A 24639-nucleotide genomic window follows, 5' to 3' on the forward strand; every position below is an offset into this window, starting at 1 on the left:
GCTTAAAAATATGTATACATATATGCATTTATATACGTATATATTTAAAAGTCAACTTTGGTCAACGTCCGTATAGACCCACGCCTCGTCCCCGTCTCGAACGTCTCGACCTTTTTAGGACTCGACCATCTCAACCCCGTTTCACGCATTTTGCAACCTTGGTGCATATACACTAATTACTTGGTACGATATGTAAACAAGAAAAATGAAATATACGATTTCCATCTTATTTATTCACTAAGACATTATCTTATATACTAAATGAGGACTAGATTTGGGTCGTCTCATCAACGCCAAAACAACATTTCACAAAAAATTATAAAATCACCCACAAACTTACCCTCTATGTACAATTACGACCCCCAACAAATTACCACAAACATTTATAAAATCACCCACAAACTTACCCTCTATGTACAATTACGACCCCCAACAAATTACCTTATATACTAAATGAGGACTAAATTTTCGTCGTCTCCTCAAGGCCAAAACAACATTTCAAAAAAATTTATAAAATCACCCACAAACTTACCCTCTATGTACAATTACGACCCCCAACAAATTACCACAAACATTTATAAAATCACCCACAAACTTACCCTCTATGTACAATTACGACCCCCAACAAATTACCTTATATACTAAATGAGGACTAAATTTTCGTCGTCTCCTCAAGGCCAAAACAACATTTCAAAAAAATTTATAAAATCACCCCCAAACTTACCCTCTATGTACAATTACGACCCCCAACAAAGGGGGGTAAAATGTAAACCCAAAAACTAATTAACAAACTTAAAAAAAAAAAAAACATTTCACCCAAATTTTTAACGGGTCGTATCTTTTCACTCGCTTCGAGTTACATTTTTCGACTTCACCGTTCAACTCGAACTAATTTTACGAACACAACGCAACTAGCTATGCGCGAAACGGACTACTTTTAAAAAACGTTAAATATTTCAGGCCACTTTTTATACATGTACATACACGTATAACAAACAACTCAAACTAACCATCTTGTATCGATATTTCTGTTCCCTTTGTTACGCGATTTTTCTGGCGTAAAAAACGCGCAATACATTAGGCATACTAGGTACTAACCACGTGCTTCCAAACATACCGTAGCAACGAGTTTTAAATGCTGTAAATGCATAACGTTACGTTAGATATGAATATGCAACCCTAAAGGCTCCGCCGCATTACGCGGGCTGTGTTTTTCTAGTTATACACTATTAGTTATAAATCTCCCCCTCTACCAGTTTTGATTGATACATTTACCATCACAAATCACCATTCACCAATTCTGATAACACCGCATCTCTCACCGGTGGATACAATACAACCAAAGAAGTGTATAATCCTGTTTACATTGAAGTATTTGACACGTGTTTTAATAGTCTTTCTTTTCTCGTATTAACCTTTTACACTGTCATTTGCCACCATTTGCCCAACAGGGTCATTTTTTTTTAAAAAAAGAAAAAAGAAAGCCACTGAACCTGGGTGCACAATTATATAAAATGTTGTTACTCATTTACCAACTAAATTGATACAGAAGGTAGATCCGATTAGTTTAATTTGATAGATTATCAACAGAACTCTCATTAATTCGGTCTCAAAAAAATCAAATGTATCCCATAGCTTAAAAGGTATCTTTAGCCATTTGGACTAAGAAACAAAACACAACAATTTTGGATACAAAACCAACTCTTTAAGCTATAGCGTTCACAACATCTTTAGCACCATTTGCTGTAATCAGTTTCTGTGGCTGCGAGCATAATCATAAACAGATCAGTAATCTATTCATTGCTAAGGGTATTCGGTTTATTTATTCGGTTTATTTATTATATATATATATATGATATAACACGTATATGCAAGAATTTCAGGTATCTACCTCGGCTAATTCCTCTTCGTGCTTTGGAATGAAAGCGGTATCTACTTTTCCGTTTTTGAAGTCCTGAAGCCAAAAGAAAAGTTAAATGCATGAAAAAATAAAATACTTTGGAAGAGAAGAGAAAGAATATAATAAAAAGCTGCATACTTCGATTTCAAGGATTAGTTTGTGGTACTCGATTGTCGTTGGAACCCCTGAAATAAACAAAAACAATAAAACCAGATTTTTTAAAACAAACACCAAAAAAATAAAAGATATAGAGTAGTATTCAAATTCAAAGTGTTGGTACTAATTTACCTGTGATAATAGTATCATCAAGAGCCCTTTTCATGCGCTCAATTGCCTTTTCTCTAGTCGGAGCCCATACGATAAGCTATAACAATAACCAACAAGTTCGGTAAAAATGGACAAAACACCTAACCTTTTACAATCACTTGTATTTTTAACCACTAAGTTGTAACTATAGTAAACAAACATAATACTCTGCCAATATTTGATCAAAAAGCTACTTTTTTAATTCATTGTCACATGTATGAATTATGATGATTGTTTAACTGACTTTGAAAATTTAACCAACTCGGAAAATGTTACAAACCTTTCCAAGTAGAGAATCATAACTCGGTGGTACAACATAATCAGTATACACGTGGCTATCCATTCTCACGAAAGGACCTCCAGATGGCAAATAAGATGTTATTCTCCCTGATATTTAAGCAAAGAAGGAATCAAGAGCTCGTCTATTAACTAATTCAAAATCAATCGTATGCAGCAAAGAACAAATAGAGCAATCATACATGTAAGTATGACATATTTTAAAGTCACTTTTAATTACTCTTTAACATTAGCTTGATTTTTCGGTCTTGGGCTTTTTTTTTGGATAAAGAATAAAAAAGGTCTTGGGCATTAAAATAAACTTTGGTGTAATTTCATTAGACCTTTTCCTATAAGCTAACTTTTCTTTACCTCTAAGACACATAAGAAATAACACAACTCGACCTGTTCACAAGTAAATGTTCAAAATTTCCACCTCGGGTAAAACCATGGTTTACAGACAATGATATCAACCAGTGATAACATACCTGGTCCAGGTCTGAAGTTTTTGAAAGCGTCTTCCGCGTTAATACGACACTCAATTGAGTGTCCTCTAAGCACAATTTCATCCTGTGAAAGGAATTGCGACAAATTTATATAAACAAGCATATTAAATATTAATACCTAGGAGTTTAATGCAAGTAATTCAGTACCTGCGTGTAACGAAGTTTTTCACCCATAGCTACCCGGATCTGCTCCTCTATCAAGTCAACCGAAGATATCATTTCGGTAACTGGATGCTCTACCTATTTTTTGTAAATAAAGAAAAAGTTCATAACATTTACAACAAAAGGCACAACACAATCATTTACTTCTAGAAATATATATTTATTTATGCAGATTATTGAACCAACCTGGATTCTAGTGTTCATTTCCATGAAGTAGAAATCGCCTCTTTCGTCCAAAAGAAACTCAATGGTTCCAACACCGATGTAGCCGATTGATGCGGCTGCAGCAACGGCTGCATCACCCATGGCTTTTCGCAGCTCTGGGGTTAATGCTGGTGACGGGGCTTCTTCAAGCAATTTCTGGTTTCGTCTCTGCACAAGCGTACTCAATCAGTTATAATTTAACTAAATAAAAAATGATTTAGATTCTATCACTCGGGATAATAGTTTTTTTTTTTTTATAATCTTGTCTACTCTGAAAAGCTACAGGTTAATTTGACTGCTTAAGATCATTCTATATGTAGAATATCTGTTCAGCTTATAGTTAGAGTTGAGGATTTACTAGTAGATCATGCAAGAAAACATCCGAACACTGTTGAAAAAGTTGGCCGATGCGTCGGTTTGGAGACTAGCCCGCCCCGACTCGCCCAAAAAACGTTTAAAGGCGGTCAACACTAAAAAGTAGGGTAAAAGTCAGCTGAATCGGTCAAAGTCAAAGTTAGGTACAAAAAATGTAATTTTTAAAATATTAGATTTTGTTTCATAGAAATATTTATGTTTTATGTTTGATACATTTATGTGTAATACTATGTGTTTTAATTTATTTATTACGAAAGTCAATGTTGGTCAACGCTCGACTCGTCCCCGAATCGACCTTACTCGCCCCGACTCGTGACTTCTACAACCTTGCATGAGAATTGAAAACAAACAGAAACTCAAAAGACATACTCTAGTCCTATTTATGTCTATAAAATGTATGTCTATAAAATCTTAAGAATATTAAACCATAGGTACCTGAATACTGCAGTCACGCTCCCCAAAATGCACAACATTTCCATATTTGTCTGCAAGAACCTGAACACGCATGCAGCACATAGCATGTATTAGTCATCAACAAAACGGTAAGCAAACACACAAGTAACTTTTTTGTTTATGGTAAAGCTAGGTATAAAAAGTGTATGCCAACAATAAAGAAGACTGAAAGAAAATGTAATAAACACAATACCGAAAAAATATTCACATGTTAGCCCCTCTTCAACATTTCACACCAGCTATTCTTTTATTATTTTAGATAACGACGGAATCGACTTCTATGACAGTAAGCAATTACCTGGAACTCAATATGCCTTGGATTTATAATGCACTTCTCCAAATATACACCATCGTTTCCGAACGCAGCTGCAGCCTCACTCTGAGCTTGCTGTAATGACAAAGTTCAAAATTCTTGAGAAGCATAACTAGAAAAAAGAGCATTCTGAATATGAAAATTGTTTCAAAACTACGTGACGATTGTCCAATTTTCTTTGTCAAGTGGTTTGAACAAGAAACCAAGAATAAAATGAGTAGAAAAGCTAACGATATAGATTCACTAAAGTACATTTGTAATTTTGTATGATGTATATAATATAAAGAAGTCTCGAAAGAAGTGATAAGGGGATATTATGAGAACAACATATAATATATAAAAAAGATAAACAGGATAAGATAGCATAAATGTTTAAAGCCAATGTCCAAGTTACATCAATAGCAAGATGTGAATAATACCTGCAACAACTTCACAAACTCACCACGTTCTTTTGCAAGACGCATTCCACGACCTCCACCACCGGCTGTAGCCTTCAGGCATAATAATAACATTATTAATAATGGTCAGCTTTCTATCAAAATAAGTTGTATCCATTAACACAATAAGAGATACTTTTAAGTGATTAGTATAAGCTCATGGATCATAACCAAGATCAACCCAGTTATTTTCCGTACGATGACAACTTCGGCTAAGACAAGTCATTGAAGCATAGAATCAGATTTTAGAGCATATTTGTAAAACAAAATGTCCCTTCTTTGAAGAAATTATATCTCCTAGATATGTTACAAGTTCTATATGATACCATATTCACTTCTATTATGGCACATGCAGTTTTACAACCAAATATGTATAGTTAAAGTAAAACATACATCTCTGGTCAGTGCCTCTATGGTACAATTTTGCTAAATTTATACCACAACTGAGGGTCGAGGACCATAAAAAACCCAAAGTCACCTGCAAACTGACTAGTCGTTTTGAATATATGTGGAAAGTTAATCAACAACTGAGGGAGGTTGGAAAAATATTTATAGATCTGTCCCGGATATATCATGGAACAATACAGGTACAGGTCTGCTTAAATGGGTTGATATGTAGGACTATTTATATAGTACAGGTCATTTTTTTTCTTTCAAATTGCTGGTTCATCTAAATAGATAAAAAGCTGAAGACGCAACCCGTTGACAGCCATAAGGCATAAAACAGATAGGGACCTAAAGATCGAAAGACATATGTGATACATAACAATTCAATAAAACTTGCTTTTCCAGTTCAATATGATGCTCTTAAGCATGAACCATGATCTATGAAAATAAAACACACTGAAACTTCGATTATCAGATAGTTGAGAAGAGGAATAGCAATATATGGCAACGTAACAAAGCCATAATCTAAGAAATAATCCAACTTGCAACATACATGACAACATAGTAGAAATGATATATCATATTGCAACACGTCTAATTCCTTAAGCCAATGACATATATGTGCATATGCTTTAAAAAAAATAATAAATAAATAAATAAATAAATAATACAGCCCACCTTGATCATCACAGGAAAGCCAAACTCGTCAGCGAGCTTGATTCCTTCTTCAGTGCTCTGTTACGAAAATGAAGTATGTCACTTAAAAGACTGTTTTGTAAAGGCCTTAGTTATTACTAAAAAATTTTGATATATTCAGTGATTCGATTCGAAGTCTTTTTGATTAGTTTTCATTTTTTTATTTTTATAGAAAAAAATAAAAAGAGAAAAGAAAAATAGATTTTGTAAGCTATCCATGTATCCTTTAGTCCTACAAAATATATTAAAAGATTAACTTACCGATAAAAGACCGTCACTTCCTGGTACAGTTGGAACACCAGCGTTCTTCATGGTTTCACGGGCAGTTGCTTTGTCTCCCATTACGCGAATACTGTCAGGCTGCAAAGAGATCATTAAACAACCTACATACACTGCAAGACGAAAATATTTGACATATAGACGAACCATAATAAATGCGGTTAATTAAACTTCATTAAAGGTAAGGTGAAAGTAGCTTAGAAGGTTGTTTGTAAGCTACAGGGTCAAGGTGGCTTCGGAATTAAGTCTTGAAAACTGAGGAATGAAGTTTTCATGATCAATCAGCTGTGAAAGAAACAGTTCAGAAAGAGTCACTCTGGGTTGAGGGTCAATCTGGTCAAACTTAAAGGCAGTATTATTTGAGGCTAGTTCAAATACTTTGTGTTATTGTAAACTATTCAGAGCATTGTACTATGATTAGCTATTCAGAGCATTGTATTATGATTAGAGCAGAATGGACATTGTATTATGGTTAGCTATCAGGGCAGATTGGCAACTCAGGACAGATTACAGTTATGGAATCGTAATGCATTAGAAGAAGAATGTGATTTGGTTTAGTTGGGGGGAATCTGTACTGGTTCCCAAAGTAAAACATACAATGTTCCATACAATTTTGTATCTTCAAAACATGTATTGAGTAAAAGAACACTTGTTTAACATCATATATATAAACTGCATGATGCACCTTCTGTTTGTGTGAACAATAATAAATTGCTTACATTTGGGCCAATGAAGTTGATTCCATGCTCTCTGCACATCTCAACAAAAACAGCATTCTCAGCAAGGAAACCATAACCAGGATGCAACATTGTACATCCACGACTGATAGCAGCAGAAAGGACATTGGGTATCAGCAAATACCTGGTGAAAAAAAAAAAACCCAACTCAGGGAGAGATCATCATTAATTGTTCTCAGAAGCTGCTTAGTTTCAATTTAAGATCAGAAAAAACAGAATTCTCATAAAAATTCTTTCACAATTGCACTTGGCGGTGCATATATAGCATTGTGCAGATGATTATTACAACGAAGAAAATTAAAGGCTCACAGAGAGCAAGAAGATGCAATGTTGGTAGAATGTATATTACTCCTATAAGATAGACCAACATTTACTATAATTCAAAGGATCCTAAGATATCTTATTTGTTCAGACACTTTTCACCAGGTAACAACTTTATATGAGAATAATTCAAGTTGTATACAGCCACTGGTCAGTAATCATTCTAATGTATGTCTAATTCTAAAGACCTGTAAAGAATAGATTTTTGCAACTTTTACTCATGGAGTCATGGTTGAAACTAAGGTGGTATTGGGCTTTCGGTTAAGGCTCATTATGGATACAGGTTTAGTGTTTAATACTAGGTTAGAATTGGAATTGGAATGAAAACGAGTATCGTTACTTTAAAACCAATTTTAGTTTAGGCATTAGGAGGTCACTATAATTTTCGACAAGAAACGGGAGTTTATAGGGTCCGCAATGAATGATACAGATGAGTATTCTAGACCAAACTTCCTGTAGTCTGTCATTCATGTTCACATTAAATTAACCTTAAACCCTCAATCCAAACGCACAGTTAAAGTGTAATTGCTAATGTTTTAGAAACATAAAAATTTCTGATAATAAATAATCACTAGAGTCTCACTGTTGTCTTACGAATGAGTAACTATCTCACTCATCCATGTCACATAAGGCTAGACAGAAATCAGACTTCCCACTTTCCTTTTTCTTTCAACATAGAAGTGAAAGATGGATATGGCATATTATACTATACTAACAGTATTATGATTGATATGACAATCAAAAGTAAGCTGAAACGAATTGAAACTTATTACAATCAACTTACGATTGACTGCTAGGAGCTTCCCCTATGCAAACTGATTCATCAGCCAACTTTACATGAAGAGCATCCTTATCGATAGTAGAGTAGACTGCCACACAGGGGATCCCTAGCTCATGAGCAGTTCGAATCACTCGCACTGCAATCTCTCCTCTGTTTGCCACCAGAATTTTTTCTGCACGGCAACTAACATCAAGTGCCCCTGCACGTTTTCCTGCTCTGCAAGCCTTCTTAGAAGCCTGAGCTCTTTGCCTAGGAAAGCTCACCTTATTTCCCGCCAAAAAGGTACACTGGGAGCTCTTAATTCCACTAGTCCGTCCAATGAATAAACCCTAGCATTAAACATCACGTGTTAAAGGTTTTAATCAGAAATATGTTCTTACCAATAAAAATTCATATAAAGATACAGTTCGTGTACACAATACGAAGACAAACACAGTCACTCTACGAGGATCTTTTCACATCATAATCTACAAACATCTAATGATAAATTTGATTTTATCCAAATTAAATGATCTATTTGGCTTTTAGTTCGTCTTCGTCCCAAGTGAAACGAGTCATTTTTATATAAAAATTCAGCTTATCAAGTAATGTTACATCACTTATGTTACTTCCCATACCACGTATAGAGGAAATCAACCACAAATCGACAGTTTTCGTAAAATAGTCAGATCTTGCAGCCATCAAATATAACTAAATTAAATAATTGTTATTCAAAACATAATTATTTAGCCATTTCCACAAACACTAATTACTTTCTAAATCTATAAAACCAATCATAAACAGATTACTTATACTCAAATGAAATAGAAACACAAGTATATACACAGAAAGTAACACATCCAATTGCATCTGTATCTATAATCTATAGCCTATAGCCTATAAATACACGAATAAATCACAACCTAATTAAGCTCATGAAATGATACCACATCACATATTGAAGTAACAATCCTGCATATAAATTCATAACTAATCATACACATACCGGAGGAGATGTGATAGGTTTACTACTGCAAAATGTCATAGCGGCGGAATCCATATGTTCTTATATCAATTGCTGCAGAACACAATACACAGTATCAATTTTATATGTCAGGTAAATATATATGAATTAATTTGAGATAAAAGGAGGAATCTAGTATATACAGTAGAGTGAAGTTATAAGATCCGCTTAAAATTAGGAACAAAAATGAAGTAATTGAAAGAATGTGAACTTACGATTGTTAGGAAAACAGAATTTGAAGGAAATTAGGCGGAGCAGTTTAGCGAAAAAATGTGTAAGAACAATGAATGAAGAGTGAGTAGTACAAGTAACAATGGAGTTAGAGGTAGTCGATGAAATCTATGATGGTATCAAGTTGAATTCTCCGCCCAAAATAGGAGTTTTTTCTTTTTTCTTTTTTAATTTAATTTATTTTTATTTAATTAATAATTTTTTTTTTTTAAATTGGGTATCCAAACGGTCAACTTGACTAATCCCAGGCGAACCTCTAGCCATGAGTGGATAACTGTAGATGCCTGGAATCGAACCCATGACCTCCACTATGGAAGGTCAGGGTCATAACCATTCATTAATTTGTGTGACATTGGATCTCAAAGTAATTTATAGATTCAAATGAATATTCCTTATTAATAATTTATTAAAGGTGTAAGGTAAAAGGAATTTCTCTTCAGGCTATTTGTGACGACCCGGAAATTTTCGACTAAATTTAAACTTTATCTTTATATTATTCTGACACGATAAGCAATGTTTGTTAAGTTAAATCTCAAGGATTTTAAACTATGTTTATACATTCATTTAAACCTCGACCAAATTTCAATGATTCACGAACCAATAAATGAACATATATGAATATGTATGTCTATGTGTATATATTATAAATTGAAAATGTCAACAAAGTATTTAAACGTATAATGCTTTATATGAACGTATTTGTTTCAATATGATTATCGACGAAATTAAAAAATATATATTAAATGATTGAATTATCAGAAACATTGAATTATGATTACAAGTCTCTGTTGAGAGGTCCACTATGATTTGAGAAAATCTATTCCTCTTAACGATATTCGGAATAATTTGTAAAGCTATTTATAAATAAAAACAAAAAGTGTCATTTACGAAAGTTAGACAAAAGTTAGTGGAGAATTGGTTTCCATAATATTCTATTAATCTATTTTCAAATTTACAAAGACGTTTTCAGTTTAAAAAGAACTTTATTATTAAAACGTATATAACTTTTATAAATATCTAGAATCACTTTTGACAACTCATTACTTAACCAGTATAATAAATATAACGATATTTATATTTTATTTCATTAAATATATATAACTATTTTAATTAATATTATATATATTTATACGCGTATTATACATACATAGTTTTTATACTTTTACTATACTTTAACTTTACCTTTACTTTACTTTTATTTTACTTTAACTTTAATAATTCACTTTAATAATTCATACTTTAATAATTTACTTTAATAATCCATACTTTAATAATTCACTTTAATAATTCATACTTTAATAATTCACTTTAATAATTCATACTTTAATAATTCACTTTAATAATTCATACTTTAATAATTCACTTTAATAATTCATACTTTAATAATTCACTTTAATAATTCATACTTTAATAATTCACTTTAATAATTCATACTTTAATAATTCACTTTAATAATTCAAAAATCTATTATAAATAGAATTCAATAGGTTTCATTATTTCATAGAAACTTGAAAATATATTTCTCTAAACTCTCTCAATCGATTTACATATATATATATATATATATATATATATATATATATATATATATATATATATATATATATATATATATTTGCTCTGTATTATTTCAAGATATTATTAGTATACATAAAATATTACGATGGAGTGCTGTCCGAATGATTTCAAAATAGTTTTTTTGAATGAGTCGTAGCTAAGGAAATTATGGGTTATAGCTATGGAGGTGATGGGTATGGTTCATGGGTATGCTCGTGAGGTCAATCTAGTGTTTATCATCTCCGCTGCGTCTACGTACTTCCTGCAATATTAAATCTCAATATTGATACGTGAGCACTCATAACTTAACTTTTATATATCAATAGTGTATCCCTGACTAGTGCTCGAGTATATAGGATTATGCATGCTTGTACATTCGATATTGTCCTTAGATAGGTTTGTTGAATCCTGAATTAGATACATATGCTACTGAGATAGGGTATATGATATGCATGTCGTTGGAAAGCTAGTGAAAAATTAAGAACTTTTCATTTAGATATCGAATGGTTTCGATGAACGGATTAGAAGTTATAGTCAACTGAATTTTAGTATTATTGTTAAAATGATTATTATTACTATCGTCGTTATTATTTTAATAGGAATATCATTGTTATTATAAAATATCATTATTACTATTATGTTAGTATTATCATTTTATCATAATAACATTTTTAGTAAATATAAATATTGTTATTTTTTTATAGAATAATAATAATTATTATTACAAAATAATACAACGTTTACTTATTATTATTATGATTAATATTATTTTATCAAATAAATAGGGGATACAAAGATATTTTTTACCACGCGTAATATAATTACATTAATAATACTTACCACTATAGTTTTACGATATTAAGTGAACTTTATAAATTTTACTACTTAAGATATATAAAAGTATATTTTATCATATATAAACGTTAATCTAAATTTTTATTAATAAATGACTTTTATTATTATAAAATCTAATAAATATATTTAAATATATAAAATGACTATAGTTAAGTTATATAATAAACATGTATAAATTTTAGAAGTCATTTTGGGTCAAGTTGACTTTTGTTGACTTTTGTTGACTTTTGCATATTAGTCTCGAGCATTAGGATTGTGGTACACTATGACTTGACCAAAAATTGTTAGACAAATATTGACCAACATATAAATATATATAATTAATATAGGTTCGTGAATCCGAGGCCAACCTTGCACTTGTTAAATGACGTTATATGTATTTTTACTACGAAATACAGTATGGTGAGTTTCATTTGCTCCCTTTTATATATATTTTTGGGACTGAGAATACATGCGCTATTTTTATAAATGTTTTACGAAATAGGCACAAATGCTAAAACTAATTCTACGTGGGTTTAAACCAGAAATATACCCTTAGCTTGGTAACATTAAACTACTTGTCTATGTACGGTAGGCGCGAATCCTAAAGATAGATCTATTCAGCCTGACAAACCCCATCCTGACTATGGGATGCTTTAGTACTTCGAGGTTATTTTAAACACACCTGATCTGGTGTACTTCAGAGGGTAAAACATGAACGTTAAGGCTTGTTACCGGGTGCCTACAACTTATAGAATACTTTTATACACTTGCGAGTGTACATATATTTATAAACGGAAATCTTGTGGTCTATTAATATATTGAAATGATTGTTATGATAAATCTATGAACTCACCAACCTTTTGGTTGACACTTTAAAGCATGTTTATTCTCAGATATTAAAGAAATCTTCCGCGGTGCATTAGCTCATTTTAAGGATATTACTTGGAGTCATTCATGGCATATTTTGAAAGACGTTGCATTCGAGTCATTGAGTTCATCAAGATTATTATTAATTCAATTATAGTTGGATGTATTATGAAATGGTGTGCATGACGTCAACTTTCGTTGTAAAGAAAGTTTGTCTTTTAAAAACGAATGCAATGTTTGTAAAATGTATCATATAGAGGTCAAATACCTCGCGATGTAATCAACTATTGTGAATCGTTTATAATGTATATGAACGGGTCCTTTCAGTATTCGGTAGTACGAATAATCTAACCACATAGTTGTACGCATATTCTTTATTTTTTTATTTTTTTATTTTTTTGCAAAAAATAAACTCAAACTTTATTACTATTCGGAAACTTCATCCAAAAGATACAAGAGAAATACGAAAACCATCCGAGTGCAAAACAAACACAAAAAAACCAAACTAACGCTCACTACCTACAATGAAAGAAGTAACATCATCCTAACAAAGTAACAAAACGACTAGTCGAAGAGCCGATAACCTACAAAACACGCTCAAATATCTTTCACAAACATCGAAAAATTCCTCATTTCTTCGCTTTGTACCGGTCTTGTTTAATTATTTATTTATTTATTATTTATTATATCCTTTATTTGATTATTATATTCTTAGTTTTTATTTATTATATAAATATATAATTATATATTATATTATATTATTTTTATTATATGATTAATATTATTATTATTATTATTATTATTATTATTATTATTATTATTATTATTATTATTATTATTATTATGTCAACTTTAAATTGTCATTAAGAATTAAATTAATGCAAAAAATGTGGTACATAGTGTAGTGACCCGAACTTTTCCATAATTATATATTATATGAGATTAATATTTACATGAATAAATGTTTCCAACATGTTAAGCAATCAAACTTGTTAGGACTTGACTAATTGAAACGGATTTTGTGTTAACGTTTGACCACCCAGTTTGTCCGATGATTCACGAACGTTATAACTTGTATATGACATGATATGATATATATGAACATATATATATGTTTAACATGATGAAATGATAAATAAGTATCTCATTATCTATATTAACAATGAACTTTATGCATAAAACAAGACTACTAACTTAAGAAATTCAAAACGATATCTATAAGTAACGATTATCGTTGTAATAACGTCCTAATATTTATATATCATATTAAGATATATTAGTACATCATGTTATCATGATAATGTAACAATTTAACATCTCATTAGATATAATAACAATGAGATTAATTACATTTAACAAAATCATTAACTTAAAGGTTCCGAAATGACACGTACATGTAACGACTAACGATGACTTAACGACTCAGTTAAAATGTATATACATGTAGTATATTAGGATGTATCATTACACTTTTGAAAGACTTCATGACACATATCAAAGTACTTCTACTTAACAAAAATGCTTACAATTGCTCATTCATTTTCATCAACAATTCTACTCGTATGCACCCGTATTCGTACTCGTACAATACACAGCTCCTAGATGTATATACACTTCAATTATCAACTCTTAGCAGCCTTAATGAGTCACCTAAACATGTGAGAACCATCATTTGGCAACTAGCATGAAATATCTCACAAAATTACAAACTAATGGAGCATATATGGACACCCCTAGTTCACGTCACATTTCACCAACCATAACACTTTCATTTTTCAATTTTTATGCATCAAACACATCTCTCTCAAGTTCTCTCTTCATGTTCTAAGTGTTCTTCATCATCTTCATTAAAATCTACATCAATCTAGCTCATAAATCCATACATAAATCAACTTACAAAACAACTACTCAAGAACACATCAAAAACACTTTCAAGTTTACAAGTCTACTTCCAAGCTTTCTAATCCATTCCAATCAATCATCTAAGATCAAGAAACCTCTGTTATTTATAGTAGGTTATCTTTCTAATTCAAGGTAATATTCATATTCAAGCTTTGATTCAATTTCTATAACTATCTTAATTCGAGTAGTAATCTTACTTGAACTTGTTTTCGTGTCATGATTCTGCTTCAAGAACTTTCAAGCCATCCAAGATCCTTTGAAGCTCTAGATCATTTATTGTCATTTCCAGTAGGTTTACCTACTATACTTGAGGTAGTAATGATGTTCATAACATCATTCGATTCATATATATAAAACTATCTTATTCGAAGATTATAACTTGTAATCACTAGAACATAGTTTAGTTGATTCTAAACTTGTTCGCAAACAAAGTTAATCCTTCTAACTTAACTTTTAAAATCAACTAAACACATGTTCTATATCAATATGATATGCTAACTTAATGATTTACAACATGAAAACACGAAGAACACCGTAAAACCGGACATACGCCGTTGTAGTAAAACCGGGGGCTGTTTTGGGTTGGAAAAATAAAAACTATCTTAATCTTTGAATTTGAAGTTTATTTTCTGGAAAAATGATATTTCATATGAACATTATACTATATCCAAAAAACATGGTTAAACTTAAAGTGAAAGTATGTTTTTCAAAATGGTCATCAAGATGTCGTTCTTTCGACGAAAATGACTACCTCTTTCAAAAATGACTTGTAACCTATGTTTTCGACTATAAACTTATACTTTTTATGTTTAGTTTCATAAATTTCAGTTCATTATGAAACCATAGCAACTTGATTCACTCAAAACGGATTTATAACGAAGAAATTATGGGTAAAACAAAATTGGTTAGGTTTACTAGTTTAGCTACGAAAATTTTATAACAAATCTATACTAACAATAACTTAACTAACTTATATTGTATTATACATGTAATCTAACATATATTATATAATCTTGATAGACCATAGACACGTATACAATGTTTTGACATATCATATCGACGTCATCTATATATATTATTTGGAACAACCATAGACACTCTATATGCAGTAATGCTCGAGTTAGCTATACAGGGTTGAGGTTGATTCCAAAATAATATATATATATCTTGAGTTGTGATCGAGTCTGAGACTTGTATACACTGGGTCGTGGATTGATTCGAGATAATATATATTGATTTATTCCTGCACTGCTAACTGTGGACAACTAATTGTGGACTACTAACGTTGGACTGTTAACTTAACAAATTTAAATAGTTAAAAAGTAATAAAATATGTTGAGAATATATTTCGATCATACTTTGATATATATGTATATATTTGTTATAGGTTCGTGAATCGACCCGTGGCCAAGTCTAATTTTCGACGAATTGAAATCTGTGAAAGTGAGTTATAGTCCCACTTTTAAAATCTAATATTTCTGGGATGAGAATACATGCGTTTTTATAAATGTTTTACAAAATAGACACAAGTACGCGAAACTACATTCTATGGTTGGATTATTAAACCGAATATCGCCCCTTCAAGTCTGGTAACCTAAGAATTAGGGAAATGACCCCTAATTGACGCGAATCCTAAAGATAGATCTATGGGCCTAACAAACCCCATTCTGAAATTTGGAATGCTTTAGTACTTCGATATAAATGGTAATTGCGATTGCCAATATTTATGGCATACTTGCGAGTATGCAGGGGATATTCTATATGCATTATGTTAATGTCGGTTACCAGGTGTTCATCATACGAATGATTTTTATACACTTGCGAGTGTATGATTATTTATTAATGAAATCTTGTGGTCTATTATTACAATTTGATACATATAGGTTAAACCTATAACTCACCAACATTTTTGTTGACGTTTTTAAGCATGTTTATTCTCAGGTGATTATTAAGAGCTTCCGCTGTTGCATGCTAATTAAGGACAATATTTGGAGTCAGCATGCTTGTATAATATTGTTTAAACACTGCATTCGGAAAATAAATTGTTGTAAAATATTATTGTGAACCATTATGTAATGGTCGTGTGTAAACGCTATATTTTTTATTATTATTACTTGATAATCTACGTAATGCTTTTTAAACCTTTATCGATAAAATAAAGGTTATGGTTTGTTTTAAAAATTGAATGCAGTCTTTGAAAAACGTCTCATATAGAGGTCAAAACCTCGCAACGAAACCAATTAATATGAAATGTTTATAATCAATATGAACGGGCATTTCAGTTGGTATCCGAGCGTTGGTCTTAGAGAACCAGAAATTTGCATTAGTGTGTCTTATCGAGTTTGTTAGGATGCATTAGTGAGTCTGGATTTTGACTGTGTTTTTCTTAAAAACGATTGCTTAACACGTTTGTTGGAAACTATATATTGTTAACATGTAAATAATATGTGATATATTAATCTCTTAACATGCTTGCTATTGTGTGATAGATGTCTACCTCTAGTACAAATCTCATCGATCACCTAATAATAATGAAGAGTCGAATGTATTTTGGGAAGATTCACAAATTCCGGAAGAAGAAGAAGAAGAAGAAGAACCGGAAGAAGAGGAACCGGAAGAAGAGGAACCGGAAGAAGAGGTTCCGGAGGAGGAAATATTAAGAACCACAGAAAAACAGATAAATAAAAGAAAATCCTCAACCAAAGGACCAACGTTAAAAATGGTCAATGGTGTTTCCGCCAAGGAAGCAAAATATTGGAAAAATTACCAATTTTCTGATGAATCGGATTCCGATGAGAATTCCGATGATGTTATAGAAATTACTCCAGATCAATTTAATAAGGCAAAAGAAAATAATAAGGGAAAAGCTATCAAAATTAGAAAAACCCGAGTCCAAAACCGATGAACTATATGTTAACATGAAATATCCCGATGGATATATCGTAAACACCCGTATTTCTTAAACTTTAACTATAACCCGGGAACATCTAAGCCACCGGGATTTTCTAGATCATTTGTGAAAAGGACGGCTCGTGTTATAGGAGCACCATGTGTCCCTAGGAAATTAGCAAAACGAACCAAGTCCGAGGAGGAGGAAACAAGTGAGTCGGAATAAAGAATTGTAATTATGTTGTGTAATATATGTACTTTAGTGTGCTTGTACTTTTATGCTGTATGTAAAAATTGCTTGTAATGTTTGTATTCTATTATCCTTTACAAGATCTAATTTTTTCATCTCTTTTACAGTATAAAAATACAAAATGGACGTTAAGGATAGACAATCGAATATTTTAGAAGACCTACCATGGGACATGATTGATGAAATCTTGTCAAGAGTTGGTCAGGATTCCTCAGCTCAATTGTTTATGACAAAATTTGTTTGTAAGTCGTTTGAAAGACGTTCCAGGCTTGCCTTAGTTTATAAAAGGCTTTCTTTCAATAGGTGGTGTATATCACATTAGGGAAACCTTAAGTTACGTCATATTTTCTATAAGGCTATGTGTGCGGGAAACCCTAATGCAATAATGTGTGCGGGAAACCCTAATGCAATCTTCCGCTACGGGTTGAGGGCCTATTTTGACTCCGAATATCCCAATATAGGATTTTATTCATTAAAAAGGGCTTCAAACATGCAACTTAAGGAAGCATGTTACGTTTACGGGTTAGTGATGTTTGCCTCTCATCAAATTGAGAAAAAGAACATCGGTTTGCAACTTCTTAATGAAACATTCCCACAAGTGATAGATTCTGTAGTTGGGGTAAGAGATAAGGTTTTTAACTTGTTACGGTGCTGTTGGATATTACGTAACCCTCGTCCTTTTGACGATGTTACAACGTGCTACCTTGCCAACGGTCACAATGGTTATTTCCCACTTGATCAAGGATGGTAAATAGTACTAGTGAAACCCGAATGCATAACTTGTTTCTGGTCTTATGAATTACGTGTCTTTATTGCCTTCACTGAACAGTTTGAGTTTCACTAGAATTGTCCTAACAGCTGCCTGGTAGTATGGTCATCGTGTGCCTTATTTCATGCTATATGTAAAATAACGGTATTGTATGATTGTATGATATTGTATCGAAAGTTTAAGCGTGAAATGTTAATGAATTAAGTTTTTCATGATAGAATATTATTTCGATAGTAGTTGTTAATTTTTGCGCTAGCTATTAAGTATGAACTTTAACGGGTAGGTACTACTCGAACTAAAATTATAAAACGCTAATATGAAGAAAAGACTTTTATAAATAAGTTCATATTATGCTACGAAATACTATTGACTACTACTAATATTCTATATGATTAACTTAACTCTTTTGGCTATTTTTGAAGGAAATGGCACCGATTACTTGACAGAACTTGAATATGAGCGAAGAAGATTTCCGTGCATTCCTTGCTGCAAACATAACCGCAGTATAGGCTGCAATGCAAAACAACAACAATAACTCATGGTCTAGCAGTGGAGTTAACTCCATAGAAAACCGTGTAGAATGATCCTACAAGGCTTTCACTACCTGTAAGCCTCTGGAATTCGACGAGACTGAAGGACCAGTCGGACTGAAATGTTGGACCGAGAAGGTCGAATCTATGTTTGCTATAAGCAAATGTGCTGAAGAAGATAAGGTAAAGTACGCCACGCATACCTTCACAGGTACTACGTTAACCTGGTGGAACACCTATCTCGAACAGATGGGACAAGATGCTGCTTACACACTACCGTGGTCAGCATTCAAACACTTGATGAATGAGCATTATCGTCCCAGAAATGAGGTCAATAAGCTCAAGGCAGAGCTTAGAGAATTACGAATGCAAGGATTCGATATTACCACATACGAATGACGATTCACAGAATTGTGCCTATTGTGTCCAAGAGTATTCGAAGATGAAGAAAAGCAGATAGATGTGTTTGTAAAAGGGTTACCAGAAAGGATTCAGGAGGATGTGAGTTCGAGCGCATCCTCCTCAATTTAAAAGGCAAGTCGAATCATAAACCAGATTGAAGGAAGAATTAAAGAGCAAGCGGCCGAGGAGGCCAAAATGAAGCAAGTCAAGAGAAAGTGGGAAGAAAACAATGACAAGGGTCACCAATACAACAACAACAACAACAATCACAACCACCATCGCAACCACAACCGCAACATTTACCGCAACAAGAATAGCAATCCCAACAACAACTACAGCAACTACAACAACCGTACAAATAACAACCGCAACAACAACAATCCCAACAATAACAACAAGAGGCAGAAACCATGCCAGAGGTGTGAAGGATACCATCCGAATGGGTACTGTACGACATCATGTGCTAAGTGTAATAGAAAGGGTCATAGTGCGACGAAGTGTGAAGTTTACGGATCAATGGCTAACAAGAATAAAGGGACAAATAATGTCGGAACAAATAATGCCGCCATTATTTGTTATGGATACGGAAAGCTGGGTCATATCAGAAACGAATGCCCAAATCAAGGAAATAATAACGGACAAGGCCGCGGAAGAGTTTTTAATATTAATTCGGTAGAAGCGCAGGAAGACCCGGAGCTTGTTACGGGTACGTTTCTTATTGATAATAAATCTGCTTATGTTTTATTTGATTCGGGTGAGGATAGAAGCTATATGAGTAAAGATTTTTGTGCCAAATTAAGTTGCCCATTAACACCTTTGGATAATAAATTTTTACTCGAATTAGCAAATGGTAAATTAATTACAGTAGATAAAATATGTCGGAATCGAGAAATTAACTTGGTTGGCGAAACGTTTAAGATTAATTTGATACCAGTAGAGTTAGGGAGTTTTGACGTGATAATTGGTATGGACTGGTTGAAAAAGGAGAGAGCAGAGGTCGTATGTTACAAAAACGCAATTCGCATCGTACGTGAAATAGGAAAACCCTTAATGGTGTATGGAGAAAAGAGCAACGGGAAGTTAAATCTTATTAGTAGTTTGAAGGCGCAAAAACTAATAAGAAAAGGTTGCTATGTCATCCTAGCACACATCAAGGAAGTCAAACCCGAAGAAAAGAACATCAATGATGTCCCCGTCGCAAAAGAATTTCCTGATGTATTTCCGAAAGAATTACCAGGACTACCTCCACATCGATCCATTGAATTTCAAATAGATCTTGTACCCGAAGCTGCACCGATAGCTCGTGCACCATACAGACTCGCACTCAGCGAAATGAAAGAATTACAAAGCCAATTACAAGAACTTTTGGAGCGTGGTTTTATTCGACCAAGCACATCACCGTGGGGAGCTCCTATTTTGTTTGTCAAAAAGAAGGATGGTACATTCAGGTTGTGTATCGACTACAGAGAGTTGAGCAAACTTACCATCAAGAACCGTTATCTACTATCGAGAATCGACGACTTATTTGATCAACTACAAGGCTCGTCGATTTATTCGAAGATCGATTTACGATCCGGATATCATCAAATGCGGGTGAAGGAGGATGATATTCCGAAGACTGCTTTTAGAACACGTTACGGTCATTATGAGTTTATGGTTATGCCGTTTGGATTAACTAACGCACCAGCTGTGTTCATGGACCTCATGAACCGAGTGTGTGGACCATATCTTGATAAGTTTGTCATTGTCTTCATCGATGACATACTTATTTACTCAAAGAATGATCAAGAGCACGAAGAACATTTGAGAAAAGTGCTAGAATTATTGAGGAAGGAAAAATTGTATGCTAAGTTTTCAAAGTGTGCATTTTGGTTGAAAGAAGCTTAATTCCTCGGTCACATAGTGAGCAAAGAAGGTATTCAGGTTGATCCGGCGAAAATTGAAACCGTTGAGAAGTGGAAAACACCGAAAACTCCGACGTAGATACGCCAATTTTTAGGATTGACTGGTTACTACAGAAGATTCATCCAAGATTTTTCCAAAATAGTAAAACCCTTGACTACATTAACGCATAAAGGGAAGAAATTTGAATGGAAGGATGAGCAAGAGAAAGCGTTTCAGTTGTTAAAGAAAAAGTTAACTACAACACCTATATTGTCATTTTCTGAAGGGAATGATGATTTTGTGATTTATTGTGATGCCTCAAAGCAAGGTCTCGGTTGTGTTTTAATGCCACGAAAGAAGGTAATTGCTTATGCATCCAGACAATTGAATATTCATGAGCAGAATTATACGACTCATGATTTGGAATTGGTCGCTGTTGTCTTTGCATTAAAAATATGGAGGCACTATCTATATGGGGTCAAATGTACCATATATACCGACCACAAAAGTGTCCAACATATATTTGATCAAAAACAACTGAACATGAGGCAAAGTAGGTGGATTGAGCTGTTAAATGATTACGATTTTGAGATTCGTTACCACCCGGGGAAGGCAAATGTGGTAGCCGATGCCTTAAGTAGAAAGGACAGAGAACCTATTCGAGTAAAAGCTATGAATATAATTATTCATACTAATCTTACTACTCGAATAAAAGAGGCGCAACAAGGAGTTTTGAAAGAAGGAAATTTAAAGAAGGAAATACCCAAAGGATCAGAGAAACATCTTAATATTCGGGAAGATGGAACCTCGGTATAGGGCTGAAAGAATTTGGGTACCAAAGTTTGGAGATGTGAGAGAAATGGTACTTAGGGAAGCACATAAAACCAGATACTCAATACATCCTGGAGCGGGAAAGATGTACAAAGATCTTAAGAAACATTTTTGGTGGCCGGGTATGAAAGCCGATATTGCTAAATAAGTAGAAGAATGTTTGACGTGTTCTAAGGTAAAAGCTGAACATCAGAAACCATCAGGTCTACTTCAACAACCTGAAATCCCAGAATAGAAATGGGAAAACATTACCATGTATTTCATTACAAAATTGCCAAAGACTGCAAGTGGTTATGATACTATTTGAGTAATAGTCGACCGTCTTACCAAATCAGCACACTTTCTACCAATGAGAGAAGATGATAAAATGGAGAAGTTGGCACGACTATACTTGAAAGAAGTCGTCTCTGGACATGGGATACCAGTCTCTATTATCTTTGATAGGGATGGCAGATTTGTTTCAAGGTTTTGGCAGATGTTACAACAAGCATTGGGGACTCGTCTAGACATGAGTACTGCCTATCATCCACAAACTGATGGGCAGAGTGAAAGAACTATACAGACACTTGAAGATATGTTACGAGCATGTGTTATTGATTTTGGAAATAGTTGGGATCGACATCTACCGTTAGCAGAATTTTTCTATAACAACAGTTACCATTCGAGTATTGAGATGGCGTCGTTTGAAGCACTTTATAGTAGAAAGTGTAGGTCTTTGATTTGTTGGAGCGAAGTGGGGGATAGACAAATTACGGGTCCGGAAATTATTCAAGAAACTACCGAGAAAATTATTCAAATTCAACAACGGTTGAAAACTGCCAGAGTCAACAAAAGAGCTACGCTGTCTGTAAAAGAAAAGATATAGAATTTGAAATTGGTGACATGGTCATGATTAAAGTATCACCTTGGAAAGGTGTTGTAATGACCCGCACTTTTTCGATCGTTCTATACTTATAAGATTAATATTTACATAAATTAAACCTTACCAACATGATAAGCAATCCAAATTGTTGAGACTTATGTTTTCGAAAAGAGATTTACACAACGTTTGACCGTCTAGTTTGACCGATGATATCACGAACTATACAATATATGATAATTATACGTTTGTGTATATATATGTATATATACATATTTAACATGATCTAAGAATGTTTTAATATCTCATTTTGTATTAATAACAATAAGTTATAAGTATATTTTGAAACTACTAACTTAAGTTTTCAAAACGATAACCATACGTAACGTTATTTGACATTAATACTTATGACTTATAATGTTTATACATATAACGTATAAGTAATGTATTTAATCACTTTTAATAACTTAAATACATAAAACAATATAAGTGTATTTACAAAAGATAGCTATATTTGAATCCTCGTTCCGTTTTCTCAAAGATTTCTATACGTATACCTAGGGTATATGTACCCGTATCATACGCAGCTTCTAGATGTATTTACTATTGGTATATACCAATAAAAATCTGCTCCTTAGCAGCCTTAAATGATTAAGAAACATGTGGAACCAACCATTTGTCAAGTAGCATGAATTATTTAGCAAGAAAACAAAGTTAGGTATCTTTTTTTTCCTTTATAACCTAAAAACGTTTTTATGCATGCACACCATTTCTTCACCCCATTTTCTCATACTTACACTTCCATTTCTCTCTTAAAATACTCTTAACATCATACTTGATCATCTCCAAGCATTTTCCCCATGAATTAGCTTCAAAAACCTTACTTAAACACCATAAGAAAACCATACAAAAACACTTCAAGAAATCCTTTCAAGAACACAAACTTACTTCCAATCTTTCATCCAATTCCATCACCCTTTTGGTTCTAGGTTTTTACTCCTCTTTTACAGCAACCTTGTCCAAGGAACTTGAGGTAGAATCTATATTTATAACCTTATTCGATTCATATATATATAGCTATCATATTTTGTGGTATACAATTTTAACAACAAGAACATAGTTTGAAAGTTTTCAAACTTGTTTGCAAACTAAATAGATCCTTCTAACTTAACTTTTAAAATACTTCAAGACCTGTAATATAACTTAAATATATGCTAATTTAACAAGGTATAACTTGGTTTTTCAAAGAATATCTTAAAAACTGTTTTTACGACGTCGGAGTGTCACCGGGGACTGTTTTGGGTTGGATAATTAAAAACCATCTTAAACTTTGAATTGGAGGTTTATGTTCTGGAAAAATGATTTTTACTATGAATATGATAACACATAAAAATTTCATGATTTAACTCAAAGTATAAGTATTTTTAGAAAAATAATCATTTAAGGTTGTTTACATGATGGAAAATGATCAACTCCATAAGTTTCACTAAAGTTTGACCTATGACCTGTGATTTTGAATACAAACTAAGGTATTTACAGTTCATAGTCTTAAAGAGAGACTCGATCCAAGGAAGTGGCAAGTTGAATCAACGAAAACGGAGTTGTAACGAAGAAACTATGACCAAAACGAGATCGGATATCTAAGACTAGTTTAGCTACGAAAATAATTGGAGAAAATTAAATAAATCACATCTT

General features: G+C 32.8%; 1 protein-coding gene across 1 annotated transcript; it reads right to left on the bottom strand.

Moving 5' to 3' along the window:
- Positions 1-1505: 1505 nt before the first annotated feature.
- On the bottom strand, positions 1506-9502 carry LOC139861487 (biotin carboxylase 1, chloroplastic). The gene is made up of 17 exons (XM_071849881.1): positions 9352-9502; positions 9119-9190; positions 8137-8462; positions 7014-7155; positions 6277-6375; positions 5998-6054; positions 4915-4986; positions 4481-4570; positions 4165-4224; positions 3337-3522; positions 3136-3228; positions 2971-3052; positions 2487-2593; positions 2189-2264; positions 2039-2085; positions 1892-1954; positions 1506-1762 (listed from the first exon to the last, which is right to left on the bottom strand). The coding sequence occupies exons 2-17, from the start codon at positions 9170-9172 to the stop codon at positions 1706-1708; spliced, it is 1611 nt and encodes a 536-aa protein (XP_071705982.1). The 5' UTR covers positions 9173-9190; positions 9352-9502; the 3' UTR covers positions 1506-1705.
- Positions 9503-24639: the final 15137 nt, after the last annotated feature.

Source organism: Rutidosis leptorrhynchoides, chromosome 8 (genome assembly GCF_046630445.1).
Source record: "Rutidosis leptorrhynchoides isolate AG116_Rl617_1_P2 chromosome 8, CSIRO_AGI_Rlap_v1, whole genome shotgun sequence".
In the NCBI taxonomy this organism is placed as follows: Eukaryota; Viridiplantae; Streptophyta; class Magnoliopsida; order Asterales; family Asteraceae; genus Rutidosis; species Rutidosis leptorrhynchoides.